General features: G+C 38.4%; 1 protein-coding gene and 1 long non-coding RNA gene across 3 annotated transcripts in view; one reads left to right on the forward strand and one right to left on the reverse strand.

The window, feature by feature from the left end:
• Positions 1 to 6,868, reverse strand: part of LOC111572105 (DNA (cytosine-5)-methyltransferase 3C-like) — a 22,606-nt gene extending 15,738 nt beyond the window's left edge. The window contains exons 1-4 of the mRNA XM_023275631.3: positions 6,639 to 6,868; positions 3,783 to 3,915; positions 3,074 to 3,219; positions 92 to 257 (exon numbers count right to left, since the gene is read on the reverse strand). Of these exons, the coding sequence (XP_023131399.1) occupies positions 92 to 257; positions 3,074 to 3,219; positions 3,783 to 3,915; positions 6,639 to 6,701 (508 nt within the window). The 5' untranslated portion in view covers positions 6,702 to 6,868. The remainder of the gene's footprint in view (positions 1 to 91; positions 258 to 3,073; positions 3,220 to 3,782; positions 3,916 to 6,638) is intronic.
• LOC111572107 (uncharacterized) lies at positions 6,025 to 21,140 on the forward strand. Of its 2 annotated transcripts, none has more exons than XR_008602514.1 (4): positions 6,025 to 6,318; positions 7,529 to 7,647; positions 17,323 to 17,359; positions 20,438 to 21,140. It is a non-coding gene; the product is annotated as an uncharacterized LOC111572107 (long non-coding RNA). The 2 variants fall into 2 exon arrangements; XR_008602513.1 differs by having other exon boundaries at positions 17,327 to 17,359.
• Positions 21,141 to 21,797: the final 657 nt, after the last annotated feature.

Here is a 21,797-nt window from a genome sequence, read left to right on the forward strand (position 1 = left end):
AGACAAAAAATATTTCTGCACAAGTGCTGTAAATGTGATGAGCAAAACACATCACATTAATCAAAGAAAGAAAATGTTAAATTACACTCACCTGACTGAGGAGCTTTCACAATGGGGGTAATATCATGGCTGTTCCGAGCTTTCACTGGGTCATATTCGGTACTTTTCACATTTTCTGTGTAGAAACACTTGAACCACTTCAGGACCTCAAAGCTGCTTTTAAAATCCCCTTTTATGAGCTCCTCAACTGGTAAGGTCTGCAGTGAAAGAAGATATGACAACATTTATAAATTCTATACCGTACAATAAAATAACATTTTGCTACAGAAATGGATATCGAAGCTACAGCTGAATGCACTTGTTCAGTCATAGCAAAGCACATCTGATTTACTTTTATGTATGTTAGAGTGATAATAGAGGATTTATGCAAGTCATGTTTGAACACTAAATACAAAGATAAAGACAGAAAGTTGGCACTTAGCTTAGCATGAGTGCTACAAACAGGAGGATAACATAACTGTTTACTAAGGAACAAAAATTTGCATTCCAGCATCTCCAAAGCTAACAAATCAAAGCTTTCCACCCTGGAAAATCCAATCTGTACTGGGACACGGTCATATTGGTACTAAAATGCAACCCTATGCCATTTTAAGACAGTCGTTGAGGTCAGAAATGACTCAGGCACCACCTCATTATATTTTGACAGTGATGCGGCTTAAAGTCTCGATCCACGGATTTGTTAAAAGATTTCTGTATCATTGCGAGATAGCGGCACGGCATCATTGTAACTATGACAACAAGTGATCGCTATGCTGGCTGCCTGCATCAATTCACGCCACCTGCTACATACTTCGGTCATGGAATTCGGCGTCCGTACATAACGTACGCATGCATAACACGCCTGGGCTCACCGCAAGGTCATTTTTAGGGTCCTAGTACTGAATGGTGCAAAGACCCTATTGTACTGCAAGGAATTGTTATCCTTTTTTTTAGGACATTTCAACAGCCTTTTTGAGGGCTTAAATGTGCTCAAAAACTCATGAAAATTTGCTACTGATGACGACTGGAGTGTTTATATTTCAGCTGCACATGATCCAATCTGGCCCAAACTTCACATGCTGGACACCAGCATCCTGTGGCAACACATCGCTGCTGTGACAAACAAAGTAGTTTTTGACAGGTTAGAAATGCTCAAAACCACACCAAAATTACCATACGTCAGTCGGCTCATAGGTATATAGAGGCATATAGAGCACATCAGGACGCACAAAAAAGCCTCATGGAGGTATTCCCTAAACCCAATATGAAGTCTGCCATTCTGAATTAAGTGTGGGATTTTTGGTGATTTTTGTCATTTTCAAGAGCCATAAACTCTTACAGGATAACTCCAAGAGACCTCAAATTTGACCAGTATATACTACAGGACGTAGTGATGAAAAGTTATCAAAATGTTCCACCAAAGTCTGGGGGCGTGGCCATGGCAGCCCCTGGCAATTTGACCCTCAGCTTTAAAACAGTAAATACTTTTTGATATATTAGGAATGGTTGGAAATTCACCAAAATTACCACACACATCACATTTGGCTAAAGGAAGGACACTGTATGCATCTCGGCACTACATGTGTTATAGTGCCTCCTGCAGCATTTTTAACAAATAGCCCCTGCAGCACATTTCACCTACATCCACGATATTTGGTGGGCATTTGTAGCACATTAGGGTGAACAAAAAAGCCTGTGGAGCCCAAAACCTAAACCCAGCAGGAAGTCTGCCATATTGGATTATTGGTGAAATGTTTGGTAATTTTGGTCATTTTCAGTGGTTAATTAGTCATAGGGGATAACTCCAATAGACCTCTAATTTGGACAGTATATAAAACAGGCCTAAATGAGGACAACTTCTCAATATCATCTGCATCAGTCAAAGGGCGTGGTCCTGGCACTGTCCAGAATTTTGATGCTTTGCCATGAAGCATGAACTGCTGTCTCCCTTGTTTGTTTGTTTTATGCTTTGCCATAGAACATGAACAGCTGTCTCCCTTGTTTGTTTTACACTTTGATGTACTATTGTTATTCGGTTGCCCATATTCATGTCCATTATTCTTTCATCCTCTTTACACTGGCTTCCAGTTATTTCTGCCTCTTTATATTGACTCCTAGTGTGTTTCAACCTTGACAGACTGGTTCCTGGTGTGTTTGATCCTCTTTCTACTGGCTAGCAGTATGTTTCAGCCTATTTAAACTGACTCCCATTATGTTTTAGTCTCGTTACATTGGCTCCCAGTAAGTTTGAGTCTTCTTATTTTGGCTCCCAGTATGTTTCAGCCTCTTTACACTGGCTTCCATATATTCTGTTCTCTTTTTAAAACACTAGTTTGAGCCTTAGTATTTTTCTAAAACTTGTCTGTGTTGTTTTGCCTCCTTATGAAGCACATTGTACCTCTGACAAATAGTCTGTGTTCACACGTACTGTGTATAGAAATTTTGTGATATAACCCTTGAAATTGGTCAGCTACATCTCCACACCTTCACTTACACCCCAACATACGCCACATGTCAAACGTGCGCGACGTCCTGGTGTGTGTGACTGTGCGAGGACCTGTTCAACACTGCTTGCAGCATTAATTAATTTATTTAGTTTGTGGGTAGATCTATATCAAATGGCCAGATTCTATGTTGCCATGATTTCTGAATACACAAATTTGAGGAATGAACAGCCTTGGCGAAGTAATGCGGTCTTTGACTGCTTCTCTTGTTATATCAGTGTTGATGATTTATTGTTGTAAGACTGGTATTAACGCTCTAATTTACAGTTTTGAATAGACAAAAATGAAAATTGTAAGTTTTACTGGAGTTTTCATATCTCCCTCCTGGTAATGGGGTCACAAGGACTAAGAGATTTCAAAATTCTCTTAAGTGTCTCTCATCTGTTGTTGTTCATTTTGGCCTTACAGTGCTGTCGTTGTTGCTGATTGAATATGGGGATGCAAAGCATTGATTTGATCATGGTAAATATGTTTTTTGCAACAGAAATAAAAAAATCATGATGTCACTGTCCTTGGACAGCTTTACATACCTTTGTAATACCATTACTGCTGAAGGCGTCATGGAGGAGACTGAAGTTGTGCCTATACTCGTCCTCACTTTGTGCATCAAACTTTACCTTGGTCATGTCAACAGATCCAGGAACAACACAGTCCATGATCTGACAGTGACACGCACCTGTCAGATTATACACAAATAAAGACATTCAGGAAGTACTATCTATGCAAATGAAAAGAAGAACTATCGTTTAGTAGGAAAACAGAATGCAAAGTAGCACACTATGCAAAAATTATCTGAATGTTGTGTAGACCAACTTTATTTGAGGAACTGCCATACTATCAGTTCTGCTATCACAGTAGCACATGTACTTTTCTCCCTAAAAATGTTTCACAGTTACAGATCATGATGGTTTAGCTGTGGAGAACTTTTTAATGTGAAAAGGAACATGAACAGTAACTCAGCACAGAATAAATATTGAAGTGATGTGACTATATACCAATCAAATAACAGTGAGGTAAAACTGTTACCTGAAAATACAGATATATTGAGCCAACCAGTGTAACACAAGAGGTTTTAAGAGGAGAGACTGTCACAAGTAACTGCAAGGCTACAATAGCTCAAGTTGGCATGGTTATACACAGTCACAGTTAAATGTATTTACAGCTTGTTGCATTGTTAAGTGATTTAAGTGAGCTAAACCAAGTTTAAGGAAAAACCACATGAGGACTGCTCATACATACCTGAACCCATCTGCCGTACATTTTTGAACTTTGTCTTAAGGAGGTTGTTGGTCCAGCTCACCAAAAAAAAACGGCTGGATTTGTCATTGGAGGGGTCTGGAGTCACGATCTCTGTATTTGCCATCTTGAAGGTCTTAGAAATAAAACAACAATTGGATTAGTATAAATTCAGTATGAGGGTATCAAGAATAAATAGTTAGATCATACAAACCCTTATCATTATCACCCCTTATTTGTGTCTATTTTTCCTAAACTCCTTTAAGACACACTGTTAAGGATGTCGGCTTCATGTTTGAAATGACCGTCCTCGTCACTTTTCGAGACAGCAATCTTAGGGAGTCGGACCTAGTAACATTTCTGTATCACTTTCAACATGTCACAAGTTTGAACTGCATGTCGCATTAATGGATAGACAATGTACTTTGAGTTGTGTGAGGTGATTTGGGAAAGGCCTTTTCCATGTTGGTGCAAAAACATCACAGATAGCAAAAGACAGAGTTTGTGTAACAAAATCAAACAAGAAAAGCACTCAGAGAGCACAGTACTCCATCAAGGCTTCTCAGTCATTGTATGATTTCTGACGGATAAGTCCTGATAAGTCGGCAGCAGTGGATTTGTAATAGGATCGCAATCATGTGATCGTCAGCAGGCAGTTGATGTAGTGTTCACTTGTTGTCATAGTTGCAGTGATGCTGTGACACTATCTCACAATGATACAGAAATCTTTAACAAATCTGTGGATCCAGACTATAAGGTGCATCACTGCCAAAATCTAATCACTTGGTCCTTTTGTCATTTCTGACCTTCCCTGAAAATTTCATCCAAATCTGGTGGTCCGTTTTTGAGTACTGCTGCTCACAGACAAACGGAACAAACAGAAGGACAAATGTATGCCAATCGTCACACAACTCTGCCGTGTTCCTTGGAAGAGTAAAAATACTCTCCTCATTCATTTTGCTCTACAGTTTCACAGCTACTACAAACTGAAATGTCCACAAAGATGAAACTTGACTGTGATAAAGACTGAACAGGTTGGATTATTGAGACTCCCAAATAATTACCGTATATTAACATACAATAATAATGTTAACAGGAGCTGAAATTTAGATTGTTGCTTCCAGCTGTTTGTAGGATTATTAAATACTTGCAAAATTAAACATCAGGCAGGACCGATATGAGCTTCAGTTAACTGGATAGTTTGATAAGCTTGCTGTTACTAAAAGTTTTGTCTTTTGTCTATTAGTGTCGTACTATGCATTATACATCACTTGATTTATTGTCCAATCTTGCATGTATGACAAATATCGCATGGGTACCACTGTGGTGGGTATGTCTGACTGAAGTTGTGAGGAACATTAATGTTAGCGTGGTAGATGTCCTAATGAAAGAAAGCCAGTACTTTAACAAACTGATGAAGCCATCACTATTGCATATCCCTTTAGACATTTCCATTTGTATCAAAAATGAAATCACATAATTTTGTGTACTTTGACTGTTGGTTGCTTGTTGCTATGGGGGTGGAGCAGATGTAAACTAATCACGGTGCTGGTTATTCGGTCCCTGGCTCTTTGTTTTTATCTGTTGAAGTCACTTATTACAAGACAGTGAACCATTAATTGCTCAGAGGAGATTTTATAGCAGCATCCCTCAATAGCAATTTCTATTATCTAAATGCAATACCATCTGTAATTCACAAATCTCCATGCTAGGTTTTACCTTACACTCCCTGAATTTCTGCCACTGCTAAACACCCAGTTATAAGTACTTCTTCCAGGCCTGTCAGTCCCCTTACCATCCAAACCAGTGCAGAACAAAGTGACAGCTTTGAGTTTTAATTCATTGCTTTGTATTGCATTTATGAAAAAAAAACTTCCTGATGTATACATTGCTGACATATATTACTGAAAGTTTCAAATTGCTACTGTTTAACAAAAAACAGCTGTCAGTGTTTACCCCATGACTGAATTCTAGAAGGGGGGGTTGGTGGATGAGACTAGGCCTGTGAGTGGGTTCACTAATCCCCTATTGTCTGATGAGACTGTCAAGAATTAAAAAAAAAGTGAGGCTTCTCTGACATTTGAAAATCTTCACATTTCCGTCCTTTGATTATCTTGTCGTGTGTACATTCAGATACCGAGCTATACTGTAGCTTCGTGCTCTGGGACACTTTAGCCACGCTGCTCTCTCCCCTCCCCTTTTCCTCAATGTATAGAAAACTCAGTGAAATCTCGCGTTATTCTTTTTTTGCCGCGAACTCCCCCATTGCACCAAACTTTTACTGACAAGGAAACTTAAGCTTTAACAGGAGATCCTGTCACTTTACTTGCAGGCGAACAAAACAAATACGGTGCACCAGAAGTGGCACGGTGGCTACAACACCGAATTTATGTAGTCTGGATTTGTCTTCAACACTTCAGAGTGCATGAATGGTTCAGCACCTACAGCCTAATTTCACACGAGGGAAGTGATCTGTGTGTTTTAATGTAGCAAGAGGCTACAAGTGATATGTTACAATCCGACAGCCGTTTAGGAAAAGGTAATTACAGCTGACTATCAGCGCATATGCATGTTATTTCAGCAACGCACAATAAGAAACAAACAAAAGTCAATTGCTGCTACTAGGAAGTCAAAACATCCACGGCTCTCGTCTGCTATTATCGCTGTGGGTTTGTAGGAGCCGGTCTTTGTGTTGTTGAGCCTGCAGACGGCTGGATTTGCAACAACCAGGACAATAAAAACTGTAACAACACGAGCCCGTGTGCACCATCCGTAAACTGGTTGTATTCGAAGAGGTCTGAAGAGAATAAAAGCGGCTTGTTTTGCAGATTTATACTAGTTATATCATGTCTCACTTACCTCGGTGGCTCCGCTATTACTACAGATGGTCCTCCTGGCTCTCAGCTCCGTCCTAATGCACATTTTCCGATAGGCAGACCGGCCCTTGTGACGTTAGAGTTATCCGGGACCGATCTATTGGACGGCCGGTGCAGGAGGCTGTCCCGTAGCAGCGCTGTTAGCGAAGAAAGTGGCCCCCACCCCTCTAATAATGAGTCCAGTGTAAGCAAGAATTTATGCCGTATAGAGTTGATGTTCTCCCGCATTGCAAACAGAACGAACCTCGCCAATTTCTCGCTGGCTAACAAACATGTCTCTGCTAAATTAGCCAATTAAATTCTAACCGTAGGTCTTTAAAAAAAACGAACGTTGTGTAACTACTCTGTTGACTAACACAACAAACAAATATCACCATTAAAAATTTGCAGAAATATGGCTGGTTTATTGTTAGTCGCTATCATCGGCATTAAACGGTTTTCTGTTGGCCGACAATTATAGCTGCGAGCGTAGTTAGCATTAGCTACACCAGCCTAGCGTACTTGACACTTCCCTTAGTAGAGCGAACCGCCGGAGCTAAAATAATATGTAACTTAGCTATATTAAAGTGATAAAGGGTAACATAAAAACGTCCACGAAAAGCCAAAATTTTAAGAGTCATTTGAGTAGAGGCGTTTTCGTAAAGGTAGAACACCTGTCTGTTTCTGCTGTACTAGGAAGCTGGCTAATACACGTTGTCGTCATGCTAGCTGTTAATCTATCCAAAGCAAAAGTCACTAAGTGGCTAGCCCCGTTTCACCGCAGTTTTCATTAACATATCGTAATGGCTAGTGTGTTGTATCTAGCAGATGTAATACTTGGCTTATCAGCTCTGCTTCTCACGGCCTGTGTTGTACTGTTTAATGGCGCTTCAGCAGGTCAACAGGTGGAAGGACGGCGAAGACAACAACCAGTAAGCCACATCATGGCGGAGCTTCCCACGACGGAGACTCACCACACCGTGTAGCTGCCTCAAGAAAAAAGAACAACTGATGTAAGTATCAGTCAGCATGACTCCTACGAAGTTGGTTTTTGGCATGGCTTTTGGCTTCTAAAGGAACAAAAGCATAGGTGAGGCTTAAGGGGCTAATTTCCATGAAGTGTTATTGGTCCTTTGTAAACGTTATTAGTATCAGGCCAAAATGTCCGCCATGAAAAACTCCACTGTGGCCATTTATGGGATAGTGAGACTACAAGTGAATCATCCACACAAGAAGAGACATACCACAAATTTATGTATAAAAAGCATCATCAACAAAACAAACAGATTCAACAAAATCTCAGCTTGAGCATCATATTGATATATCACAGTATGATGCTCAAGATGACATGGTTACATATCTTTTTTTTTTGTCCGCGATCCAAAGATATTAAATTTACTGTCATGATGCGGGGGGATTACTCAAACCAATTAATCGATTATCAAAATAGTTGATTAATTTAATAGTAAAAAAAAAACTAATCAATTGATCGTTGCATCTCTACTAAAAATCAAAGTAGTTAGTAACAAAGAAGCAGAAATATGGAGAAATCTGCAACTAGCATATGTTTATGCTAGTTTATGCTTATGTTTATGTCTTCTATTCTTGGATTTATTCATGGTATGACCAGATGTATAGAAACTTGGTTGGTCATGTCTTTTGCTACATCTTATTAATTTGAGTGCTAACAGAAACTGGACAATGTATTTCCTGTAGCATAGCCAGGATAAAGTACCTTATCCAGGTTTCTAAAACCGGGAAAAGATGTCCAACGCATACCAGATTATTCTACTACTATCAAAAGAATATATGTTGGTGGAATAGAAAATTTTCATAGAAATAATTTCTAGAAATTAGCATGAATTTATACCTTTACATGTGGGTGAATAGGCTAGACTGTCTTGTTTGTTTTCCCCTTGAAGCAGACCTTATGCCACTAATCCATAAAAAGCCTCTATATGTATTGGTTAGATTGACTATGACCGTGCAGATTTCTTACATTTAAAGGGCTGAATGGCCATTGCTTGATTACATATTAAACACAGCAAACTCCACCAGTACAAAACTATAATCTTAAAAAATGAAAGAGTTGCACACCACTTGCTGACATATTGCCACTCCTTCTTCTCTGCCATTATGTTATATTAACATTTACAACTGCAAGCATACTACTGCATTTTTTTTAGTTACAGACATAGCTGTTAATATACAGTATACAAAGCCTAATATATTACAACAGTAGTTTGTACGTTTTGTAATGTAATGTCAGCTTAGAAGTTGTCATTTTGTGCATTATTGTGCAGAGTCTATATAAAACAAGAAAAGCACTCGGAGAGTGCAGTACTCCACCAAAGCTGCTCAATTGTTGTATCATTTCCGACAGCTTAAATCTTGAAAAAATTTGTGACAGGAATCACAGCACTATAGAATCCATCCATCCATCATCTATACCCCGCTTGATCCTCATTTGCAGTTGCTGTTCTAATTCATTTTCATAGTACAGCAAATTTAGGACAATTCTAATATTTTTTTTGAATACATTTTTTATGCATCTCCTACTTAGCCCAGTGCTCTATTTGTAAAATACCTACATTTATTACAAAATAAAGATAAATAAAGATTTTTTTCCCTTTGCTTCTCACTCTATTTAAACACCTCTGTTTACACAAGTATGAAAGTGGAAATTCCTTCCTTTGCCATGAAATGGACATCTGAGCATTTGACGAAATTGACAAAATGTGGAACTTACCATGAAGCATTGTAGATGTTTCACCAAATAAGGAAACATTGCATGCCTTCAGTTGTACAGAAATTAAATGGACAATTATATGTCTTTGTTTCCCAAAAAGTCACTTACAGGCACAGAAATATACATTCACAGTGTTACCCACAGCATGATCCACGTTCAAGGTCCATTAGCTCCCTCTTATGTGCAAACTATTCATAACTGTTATTTGACATAAATGAACAAACAAATGCTCAATTATCAATAAAGTACAGACTTATATTTAATCACAGCAGGATTCTCTAAGATCCCAAACTGAAGTTTCATTTATTTGAAATGTGTCATCAGCTCAGAATCATGTTTTTATGCCATTCCGATTGAATTTGGAAATGGCATGTAATAAGAATATTCTCATGGCTTTTAGTGTTTACAGCATAAACACTGAGAAGAGCTGCTGTCATGTAAAAGTAGGTGAAGCCTTTTTTCTGTCTGGTGAAGTGAGATGTTCCCTTTTAAATGAGTGACAACATACAGTATAATTAACCTTTTCCACCTTGGAGGGTTAAAGCATTGCCACTCACCATCGTTTTTCAAAGGTTGTTGACGTGCTGCACATTCAGTGAAGCAGCCACTCAGTGCCACTATGGTTAAAATGGATGATGTGCTTCATTTCAGTTGCGTCAAATGTGGTAGAGCTGCAGTTGAGAATTTTTGGAACAGATTCAGTAACATCAGTGTCACAGACTCATTTTTGTAAGGCTGTTATTTATGCCCTAATTTACAGATTTGATTAGGAAGAGGTAAAAATGTCCATTTTGGTTTTTTCAAATCTCACTCTGACCTGGAGACAAGATAAGAAGACTTATTGTGGTTCAAAATTCTCCAAAGTGTTTCTTATTCAGAGAGTCCAAAGTTGTTCTCTCTGGCCTTATAATTATGGAGTTGCCACTGACTGAATTTGAGGATGTTTCTTTTTCAGGTAGAAATTTTAAAAAAATAGAAAAGAGCTTAATAGCTTCGGTAAAATATAATGTTGTATCACTATCAATGGTCAGAGTAGCATTTCTGTGGTTTGGACTGAAATGATTTAGTGCATTTCTCGTGCTATAAATGTAATTGTACTGAGAGTAGGTCCAGGGGTTAATGTGTGTGTGTGAATTTATGTTGGAATAAATGTACATGAAAGGTTAGAGACGGCCGCTAACACTGATGGCACTGACTCCTCGGGGCACAGTGTTTATGGACTGATACTGAGTTCAGCACTTCATGTGAAAATGCTCTTACAATGTGAAATACTGTTTTAATACCGAAAACTACAAATTGTACCTGGAGGTCTTCTTATGGAGACGCCTTCAGGCCTTCGTGACGCCATCCACAGTGAGTGGTGGCTCACAGTGGGGTCACAGAAGTCGGGGGTGGCTTTGTTTGTCCGGTCACCTCTTCAGCAGCCCATCCTCCCAAAGGCAAGGGTCATCACAGTGGAGGGAAAGACGGCATTAGATTTCACTTTTCTTCGTGAGGCTAATGTCTCAGTGATGTTTTACTAGTTGACGATGTGTGAAAATACTGTATGTATGTGTTCATATAAGAGTTAAAACATTGATCATGTAGAGATTTCTTTATAGTGTCATCATGTGTTGGGTTAAGAGGTCAGACAAAGGAATGCAGGAGTCTCTAGAATAGTTGTGCTCACAAAAGGAGAGAAAAGCACCATAAATTGCTCTGGTTGACAGCACAAATGACTCGTCTAACAAAGTCTAGAAACCCCTTGTTCACATGCGATCAATGACCGGAGTGTATATTTGGGCTAATTGGTTTATACAAATACGTTTTCTGTGTATAATTTCATCATCAGCAATTGAAGCTCATCTGAATGTTACTGTAGGACTGCGGGTTGTTGGGGTCCGGTGATTAGATTACTCAGTCACAGTTTAGATTGATGATTAACTCTGGTTGGAAAACATTTCAGCACCACTTTCATTTGTAGTTATTTTGGCCCTCAGTGTGAGAGATGTTACTGCTGCACCTGGTGAAAATGGATGAAAGATACAGCACAGTTTCATTAATCACATAATCATGTATTTTATAAAATATTGTCAAGTTTTAACCTTGTTATTTAAATTAGTCAGATAAAATTGTCACATTTATCTTATATTTGCATTACAAAAACACTGGGCATTGTGTCTTCTTTTGTTATGTAGGTAATTGTGACTTGATGTGAGATCAAAGTGTGAGGACAAATTGTTTGTGAGTCTCGTGATGTCTGCAGAGAAGGAAGAATAGCATGTGATCTGAGAACCAGGTAGATAAACAAGGAACAAAACCGCTAAAGCTCTGAACCTTAGAAATGAAGATCACATGAAGAAGTTTGGCTGTTAGAGGTGTTGAGGTGGCCTTTCAGATGAAGCCGTAGGTGCTGCATATACAGTCTGTGGTCAGCAGCAGTTTTAATGATTGTCAGTGTGTTTTCACTTTCAACTGTAGTTTTTGATATAGTTCTCATATATATTTTGATTGACCGCATATAATAGATAACATGGTGTATGTCCTGTTTTGCTACATGTAAACAGAAGGCTGATGGTATTAATAGATTTTGTTATCCAATCACAGAAAAAGATCAAGTCCGGCACTGAATTTATTCTTCCCTGAGTTGCTCAATCAAGACCATATTTATTGCTCCTTTGGGTGACACCTCCGGTTCTAACCAGAAATAACTTTTGGGAAGGTTCTGGCTCCAACTGGAAAAGATGACGTCCAACATGAAGCCATTCTCTAGGCTTCAATTAGGCTCCAATGCAAACCCTACTTCTTGTCCTCATCTCCAGACCAGAGTGAGATTTGGCATTTTTGCTTCCACCTAATCAAAACTGTAGCTTAGAGATTGAATGTAGTCTTTTAAGAATATGCCAGTGGCACTGATGTTATTAAGCCTGTACTGGTGAACATAGTGGAGTGTCTTGCAGCTACACAGCTTGATATTTTTCTCAGGAGTTGGTAGAAAGCAAAAGAGATGAAAATGAGAGTGAATAGTGGTGTTGCATTTGCCAGCTGGACAGAAACATGACTCCAACAGAAGGATTTATGTGCTGAATATGAAAATAAACAACAGTTTGCTGACAAAGTCCTCTAACTCATTGTCAGCTTCTAAACTTTAAGTCACTATTCTGTCCACAACTTGTTTCTGCTGACCTCAAGTGGCTGAAAAATCAGTTACTGTGTTTACATAAGGCAGTTACATGGGAGTAAAAGGTGTTTTTTTCTAGCCCAGTCTCTTCCCTGAAAAGACTCAAACACTTGTGTGCAGACTTAGAGGCTGTGAGGGGCCCAGAGGAAACCTGCGACCGCTACACAAAGGCAGATTGTGTGCGCGACCCCAGTGACCTTAACCACTGCTCATAACTAAAGCTTTATCTTTGACACAACATCTGCTTACTAAACCGACAGGCGCAAACGATTTAAGTGGCTTCAGAGTCTGCGAGTTGAGTCATAAACAAGCACAAGTTGTCAGAAAGCCAACCGAAGCGTAACTCCTACCTGATGTGAACATTCACAAGTCTGTACGTAGCTAATGGTGTTGGTCGCTCTCACATGTGTCAGTCTGTGTTTGTGGCCTCTCGTGCCAATACTGCTCAGCCTCGACAGTTGTGATGGGATCTCTGTGAAGGGACACAAACACTGCCTGCTGTCCAAACACTCCACAGCTCTTATTGGACCCTCCTGATCGGCTGTGACATGCTTATAGTGGCCCCCTACAACTGCAAATCCACTTTGCCGCGACCGTGTGACACATCTGATTGGATCTGTCAGGTTCTGTCCTCTAAGCTTCATCCCTTAAATGCTTCCGCTGACCTTTGTCTCTGTTTTCTTCCCCTCTTCAGACTTTTCTTCTTCTTCGCTGACCACCGATTCCTCCTCCATTTCAGCTCAACTCTTTCTAACATTGATTAAGTTAAGATATTTCTAGCCTCACACCCCACAAATGTTTTGATATCAACCTGTTATTATTGCAGCAACTGCTGATTGCATGAAATAGTTCATTCTCTCTGTCAGTATTGCTGTTTTAGTCACAAAACAGCAGGAGTCTGAGCAAATCTTCACAGCATGACTGCTGAAATTCCTTCATCTGTGTTGTTTTTGTCATTTAAATCAAACTGTTTAACTATCTGTCAGTGTACAATTAAAAAGACAGGGCAGGTGTTTTTTGCTTAACATCAACAAATCCCATTAACCCTTTTCACCCTGAGGCTCACTGTAACAGGCTTTATTTAATAAAGCATACAGTCTTTGAAGATTGAAAATTGTGACAAGTCCAGTGAAAATGCTGATAGTGAAGGAAAACATATTCATATCCTTTACTTAAGTACCAACACAGCAATGTAAAAATACTCAAAGTAAGTAGAAGTCTGGCATGAAAAATCCTATTTGAGTTAAAGTAAATGAATATTAGCAACAAAATGTAGTTCAGATGTTTAAGATAGCGTACCAATACATTGTTATATGCCTAGCTAAATTATAAATACTGAATCATCAGTGTGCCAGCAGCATGCTGCTGTTGTAGTGGCTGCAGGCTGGAACTACTTTACATACAATTTTACATACAGGAACACGAGAAAATTCCCATTAGATGATTTATATGAAAGGAAAGAAGAAAAAGCAAAGTTTAGATATACAAATCTGTTTTTACGTTTTCAGACTTTTCCTCTAATCTTTGATTTTTGGTGAGATATTGTAATGTGAGAAATTATTGTGGATTTTTTCCACTGTTTTCTGATGTTTTACTGATCAGTTGAATAAACAATAAATAATCATTAGTTGGAGGTCTAATTTTTTGTATGACTCATAAATTCCAAGACAAACCTTCAACTAAATAACAAGAAAAGCACTCAGAAAGCGCAGTCCTCCACCAAGACTGCTCAGTCCTTGTATCATTTCTGACCTTCCCTGAAAATTTCATCCAAATCCGTTTTTGAATAATGTTGTGCACAGGAAGACAAACAGACAAACGTTTGTCGATCGTCACATAACTAACCCAACCGAGTAGTGAACAGCTTCTTGACGGAACCAGAGAGCTTTCTGCAGAACCATTTCGGTACCATTGTTGCTCTGAGAGCATGAGAGAAGTTTAGAGGGAAAAATCCCTATTTGGTGGAGCTGTTAAGAGCTCACAGACATCTGAAATGTGAACCTGAATCACCAGTCAACCTCCGTGTGTCTTTGAACTGTGGGAGGAAGCCAGAGCACCAGGTGAAAACCCACACAGGCACAGGGGGAACATACGAACTCCACACAGAAAGACCCCAGGCTGGGCATTGAACCCAGGACCTTCGGCTGTGAGGCTTGAAGGTCCTCCGCCACCTTTATTATCCATTATGAAAAATCTTCATCTTGAAAGTAGCTTAAGCTTGAAAATAAATGTAATCTAGTAGAAAGCACAATGTTTCCTAGTACATGTAGTTGGGTAAATGTAGTTACTTTCCACCACTGGAGGCCTCCTGGATGTGCTTCAGTTCCTTTGCATCGGATTTGGTAGAAATGCAGATGAGATTTTTTTGAGTCTGCCTGTCAGATGCTGACAGCAGTGTATTACAGAGATTTCTAGCTGAGAGCCGGTGCTTGCCGGAACAGAAAATGACACTATGCCTGCAGTGAAAGAAGCCTAAGGACAAGTCGTTTTATGGTCGATACCGTGTTTTGTGGTTGTAGCCACGATTTTCCAAATAACTGACATGTGATGGAGGAGGAGGAGCACTTATACTTGAAACCTGACTGCAGCACATAGAGCACAGAGCAAAGTGTCATACACATTCTGCTTTACTCTAACGTTTTGTATAAAAATACATTAAAATTAAAAATCATTCAAAAATAAAGCTGGATATAAACCTCTTGAGGGTAGTTATTACAACTAATCAAAGTATGATCCACAGTTACAGTTAATTACAGCTTTAAACTGGTGACTCAGGACAAATGCACTGCTTACTACACCGACAAATGACTACAAAATAGCAGTTATTATATCACAACTGAATCAAAAGAACTTGCACACTCAGATGAATGGGAAATTGATAAAACTGTTAGTAATAATAAAGAAATTAAGATTTAAGAGAAGTTAATCAACTAAAACCAGACCAGCTGGAAATGAGATGAGATGAAATTTAAAAACTGGATTGCCCAAATAATAAAAATAATTGAAACTCTTTTTTGTTCGTGCATGTTACTCCAGGTTACAACACTCATAGCTAAATAAGAAAGATTCTGAATATTATAAACAATACATCTTTATATAATATTTATCAGGAGTTAAGACTGAAGATGATGGTAAGTCCTGGATGTGCATGTTAAAACAACATGCATCCCACTCTGACAAATTTTTAGTCTTTCCTGTTGGGTCCCGTCACTCATCTAAGAGGCTGGATACAATAACACAAGTTGTCAGAGCCTTTAAAGGAACAATTTGATATTTTTCCCCTTATTTTGGCTCTGTTCAATATGTAACGAAATCAGTTAACCATAAAATGCAAAGGTCACTAGTTAACATGTTCAATCTCATTTATTTAATGTGGACAAAACCAAAGTGAGAAAGTAGCTTGATGTGGTTTTAAAGGATGTTCTGTGCAGGGAGAGTCGACTGTATGACCTCTTAGCAGTTCTGCACACTGAGGTGGAAAACAAGATTTAAGGTAATTTATTTGATTATTTTTGTTTCATCTTCCTTGATACTTTGAACTCCACTTTGTGCTTTAATAGATTTAATGACTTGCTACTTTCCATGTTAAGATTTTACATTTTAAAACGTGACAAGCTTACACACAACACATTTTTAAGATTATAACAGTAGCTCCCAGCCTTTATTGGCTTGAAATCCCCCCAAAAAACTCTGGCTGCTGCCTCTTTAGTCATATTTCAATATCAAAGAAACATGTCTTCTATCAAAATTTCAGACAGTTTAATTTGTGTGATGTGAACAACCAAATGTTGGTCAAAAGTGTTGTTGTGTTTTTTTTCCTCTTCTTCCCCCTGAACTCATCTCCTGAGCATAGGTTTTCTTCGGGTTCTCTGATTTCCTCCCATAGTCCGAAAGCATGCTGATGTTAATTGGTAATTCTAAATTGTTTGTAGGTGTGAATCTGAATGTGATTGTTTGTCTCTGTGTATAGACTGGTGACCTGTCCAGGGTGTCCCCTGCCTTCACCCTAAATCAGCTGGGATAGACTCCAGCCCTCCCGCGACACTAATAAGGATTAAGCAGTATGTAGATAATGGATGGATGGATAATATTTCATTCACAGGGGACCTTTTACTGCAGAAGATTATTTTTCCTTTAGATACTTGAGGCATAACACTTTCACTTTTGAATGCAGGGATTTTAAGAGAGTATTTACATTGTGTTAGTGCATCTTCCACCACTGGCATCAGGTAACATTTGCAAATTATGAAACCAGATTACAAGAGTTTATCATTGGAAGCATTTCTCTAAGGAGCAGAGGGTCTATTACTCATGCTTCACACTTCAGGAAGCTCTACATCCTGGATGTAGACCGTAGCTTTGTCTCTGTGATGAGGTGAGGACAGGCCTAGTCTTCAGGGCCGCGGACACATCAACATCACAACATTACAGAGTGGGAAGTACGTACTGTTGCTAAACACACTTTAGTGGTATTCAACTTGAGTATTTACTTTTTCTGCTGGTCTGTACTTCTCTTCCACCATAATCTAGAGACAAATGTCTAATATTTCATTATTTGACCATTTTAGGTAGTTGCTTTGCAGCTTCATGTTAATAATTAAAAATATTATCAATGAAATTTTTGTGATGTATTACAATTTAATGATTCCCATGACCCACAAGGATTCTTTTCCATTTTTAAACTTTTCCAGTGTTTCTTGGTTTACTGTGACTAAAATGACAACAATAACATTTTAATATGTGCTTATGTTTGCTTTTTTGATTGCGGATGTGGATCAGTCAGACCAGAAACTGCTGTCGCAAAATGGGAACTCAAGTAAGTACACAACAAATATTCCCAGATTCCCAGCACTATAATTAAAATTAGCTTCACTCTATTAAACTGCAACTGTAAAGTTACACAAATACATCAATACATAATTCTGAAGAGTGCTATTTGGCATAATAAGTACTTTTACCGTTAGCATTTTAGCAATACATTGATGGCTATATTGAAAGTACATTTCAAATGCTGGACTTTTAGTTTGTAACAGAGTACGTCTGTTTGATCAGTGCACTTCTTCAGCTACTGAACTATCCATCCACACACAAGTTTGCTTTTTTTTATACTATAATTGTATTGTAAGGATGCTCGCTGTTGGTAGGTAACCTTAGTTAAGTATTTCCTAGAAAAGAAAAGGTCCTAGTGTAAGCTGTTTTATGGGTGAACTCTGACCAACAAAGACAATTTGCAGTTGTCAAGGCAAAAAAAATGACAATGTTACAGCAGCAAAGATAGTGCAGACATTTAAGGAAGGAAATATTAAAAATGAAAATAAACCAAATATATAACATTATTACATATTGCACAGATTATTTGATGAATAAAAATACCGATAGAGTACTATTATTTCACAGATTATCTATACTGCACAGATTGTACATAAGTAGAAAATATTGCCCACTTTCAGTGCATGAAATAAAAATATTTTTTTACCAACTGTGTTTCGTTGGAATTGGTTGAATCAAGGAGCCACAACATTTGTATTTATTGATCAGCAGCAACGTTAAAACCACTAATATTGTCCAGGTTTCCCTAATTCCACCCAAAACAGCTCTGACCTATTGGGGACTAGACATTAGACCTCCTGGGGTGTCCTGTGGTGTTGGATGCTGGCAGTAGATCGTTTTGGGTTCTTTGGGTCGCAGGTTGTGACTTTTGCAAATCGAGCTTGTTGTGATGCATCTCATTGAAAGTCAATACGATCGGGATCTTTGACGTTTGGAAGCAGGGTCAACTCCTTGAGCTCTTTGTCGTGTTGTTTGTGGTGTTTTTAAGCAGTTTTTAAGGTGTGGCAGGGTGCGTTGTCCTGCTGGGGGAGGCCACTGCCGTCGGGGAGTGCCATTGTAATGGGGAGTGGGGATATTCAGTCTGCATTTACACTAAACGGATATGTGTCATAGTGACATTCACAAGAATGCCAGGACCAAAGCTTTCCATTGCATTGTAACAAGATTTTTTAGTCAATAAAATGAATATTATTGTATATTCAATCTACCATTCTATGTACATACATGAGTCTTAAATGTCTTAATATTACAAATCCACTTGTCTAAAAATAAGACCAAGCAATTCAAGAAAGAAAACAACCCAAACAAATTTTTTAAAAAACTAAGCAAAAAAAAGCCCTGGCAGTAAAGTACAGCACCCAAAACATCTACCTCTGTACCACTACTATTACATCTTATCTTGACCTTCTCCCGTTGTTTTAGTTTCAATATTATAGGAAATAATCCCAGACTTGTTCACACTTTTCTTTTGTGTTGTTCGTCGTAGCTATAAATTATTCAAAGGAAGCAGTTTCCCTCATCATTTAATCTATTCACTGAGTTCAGGCGTCCTTGTGTTCTTTCTTTTTTCGAAAATAAGTCCTGCTACAATATTCAAGCCTGTAGATATAAATCTAAGCCATGCTTGGTGACACTTTGTGGTAAAAGATGTTTGTCTCCAGACAATCTGGTAGGGGTTTTATCCACTATCCAAGTTTCACCAACACCTCCTTCCAAAAGGGTAAAACCACAGAGCACATCCATATGGCATGTAGAAATGTGCCATTTGTCTCCTTGTATTTCTAACACTTTTTTAGAATCGTGCATCAGGCCCATTTTAAATCATTTCAGAGGAGCATAGTATCTACACTATTAAAAAAATCCTGTCAATAAACAGTGAACATCTGGTAGCAAGAATGCCAAAAAAAAATGTTAAAAAGGGTGGAATAGTATATTCAAAAACTGGAAAAATAGTGACAAAAGCGGCAAATACACATAATGATTTTTTTTTTAGCACAAGTTACTACTCTAAAAGAAATCTATAAATTAACACATGAATAATTATTTGCCATATTTCAGTCCTTAATGTACATATTATTTTTCTTTCAAACATCAGAAAATATCTGTAAACAATGCTGTTTTTTTGCTAAATAAATAGTCAAAACTGTATACTTTTATGAAACAGATTTTTTTATATTTACAAATTTGACCACATTTTTTTTTACAGTTAACATGTAAATTAATGTCTTGTGTGATTCTGCTAGCCGCTACCTGTAATTTAACAAAGCTGATAAAATCTGTAAAATAACAGTTCAATTATTTACCATTTTTAATCTTGAATATAATGTTCTTTTAATTCATATAAAAGCAAATAAATGCAAAATAATTATATTTGTTGCTGACTTAAATACGGTCAAAACTTTAGTATAATGCTGTAAAACAACAAATTACCATTTGGAAAAAATACAATGATGTGGACAATATTTTATGGTTTTGGCCTCTTTTTTTTCTTCATGTATATTAATAGGCTTTTTTTGTTTAGTTTTTTTTACTAGTTCCTATCTGCAATTTAACAAAACATGGAAAATCTATGAAATACAACTAAACTGTTAAAAGAAATTACAGTTAAAAGTTTTTTACATTTTTTTTAAAAGCAATTATTTTATTTTTTGCAGTCGTGTTTATATTGTGCTGATGAATTTAAGTTCTGTCGGCATATTCTCTCCTTTTTGGCTCCATTTTTGCTCTCTACCAACTCCAACAGTTAAATGCAGTATATGTTACAGATATAGCAGGTTATAGAATTTACTTTTTACTGCTTTTTTTTTGTTGTTCTTGAAACAGCTGCGCGAAAATGATGCTATAAGAGGTCAAAGTGAACCAAAGGAGTAAAGTTGAGGGGTGGACAGTTAAACAATGACCTGAGACTTGCAACCTCTTTCTCACTGTCATTTAATTCACTGTTATTATAGCCTAAAAATAGCGATTATAGCCACTTTAATATCAACACACACACACACACACACACGCACACACAAGCTGAGTTTAATGGCTGCAGCTCGCCTCGTTTCCCCTCTCCCTGTAGCTCGTCCACACCCCCTCATGGATTTACAAAGAAAATTATGGAGACTGGAGGGGGGAGGCCGCCTCTCCAGCTCGCATGGGAGCTCACAGTTTGGAGGAGAGGGCCGAGGGGTGAGCCAGACCTGCGGCCCTCGTCTCCCCCGTCATTGTTCCCCTCATCCTCCCCCCACGATGAACCAGACTCATCGGCCTCCATGGTCCACCGTTTCCTGTTACTTAGTTACCGGTTGCCATGCTCTGCCTGGGCCGCTTGTGTTTCCATGGCGACTGTGCCCGTTCTGTCGTCTCCTGGCTGCCTCTCGGCTGCGCTGTCCCGATGGCCTGCAGCCACCCCGGGCCCTGACCCACAGCTCCCCGCCTCCCCACCTCATGGTCCCATAGTGCTGTCAGTGTGTGTTCGCGTCGCGCCGCAGCCTCCCCTCCATTGGCAGGACTGGTAACACAACTTCTGGCTGCTCCGTGTGGTGGCTGACTGAACAGACAAAGAGGGAGTTGATATAATAGATGCTGAATATGCAGCCAGCATGTTCCCTCTCAGCTTCACACAGCTTCATCTCATCACACAGCAAACGCCACAGCAGTGTATGAGGAGAAAGAGTTCATCCAAAAGCCAGAAAAAGAGCAAAAAAAACCCAGCATATTTGCCTGACCACAGTGTTGTAGGAGTTTCCAGTATTGATCTGTAATATCTAAAAATTCTCTAATAAACATGCTTCCATGCATCACCATTCAACAGTGTGGTAAATCTAAGATCAAAACACCATGATGTTTTTAATTCACGCTATTTATAGACTAACTGCACAAATAGGCCGGTATATATTTACACAGCCTAGATACATTAAAAAGTATGTAACAGTAGATTGAAATTTCTCAAAAAAATACTTAAAGGGCTCCATGTATAATAATAAGTCTTAGAAAATATTCTTCCACAGCTAATGCCCTGCTCCCCATGAAGCTTATGTTTGATTTGGCCAGTTAATTTAAATCTTAATGTGCTCATTCATGCCTCATCGCCATCACAGAATAAGAGACTCTGCTCAAAGATACAGTTGAATGATTAGTGCAATTTAATGGTCACAATGAAATTAGCTATTTTTTTCTTCCCAAATTTAAATCTAGAGAGATTAATTCCTCCGTAAATGATTGTATTTAGAAAGAAAAAAATCAGGTTTGTATCATATTATTGTAATTTGTACTGTATATGTTCTAGCGTGTATATGAGCCTCAGAGACAACTTGGGAAATGTCTTACATGGGACACTTACTACCATTGTCTCAAGACAGAAATATGGACCATATAGCAACTAATAACAAATTACATGAGTTTTTTTTTCTTAAACCTTTTAGTTTTATCAGTTTTAT

The sequence above is a fragment of the Amphiprion ocellaris genome, chromosome 8, assembly GCF_022539595.1.
Source record: "Amphiprion ocellaris isolate individual 3 ecotype Okinawa chromosome 8, ASM2253959v1, whole genome shotgun sequence".
In the NCBI taxonomy this organism is placed as follows: domain Eukaryota; kingdom Metazoa; phylum Chordata; class Actinopteri; family Pomacentridae; genus Amphiprion; species Amphiprion ocellaris.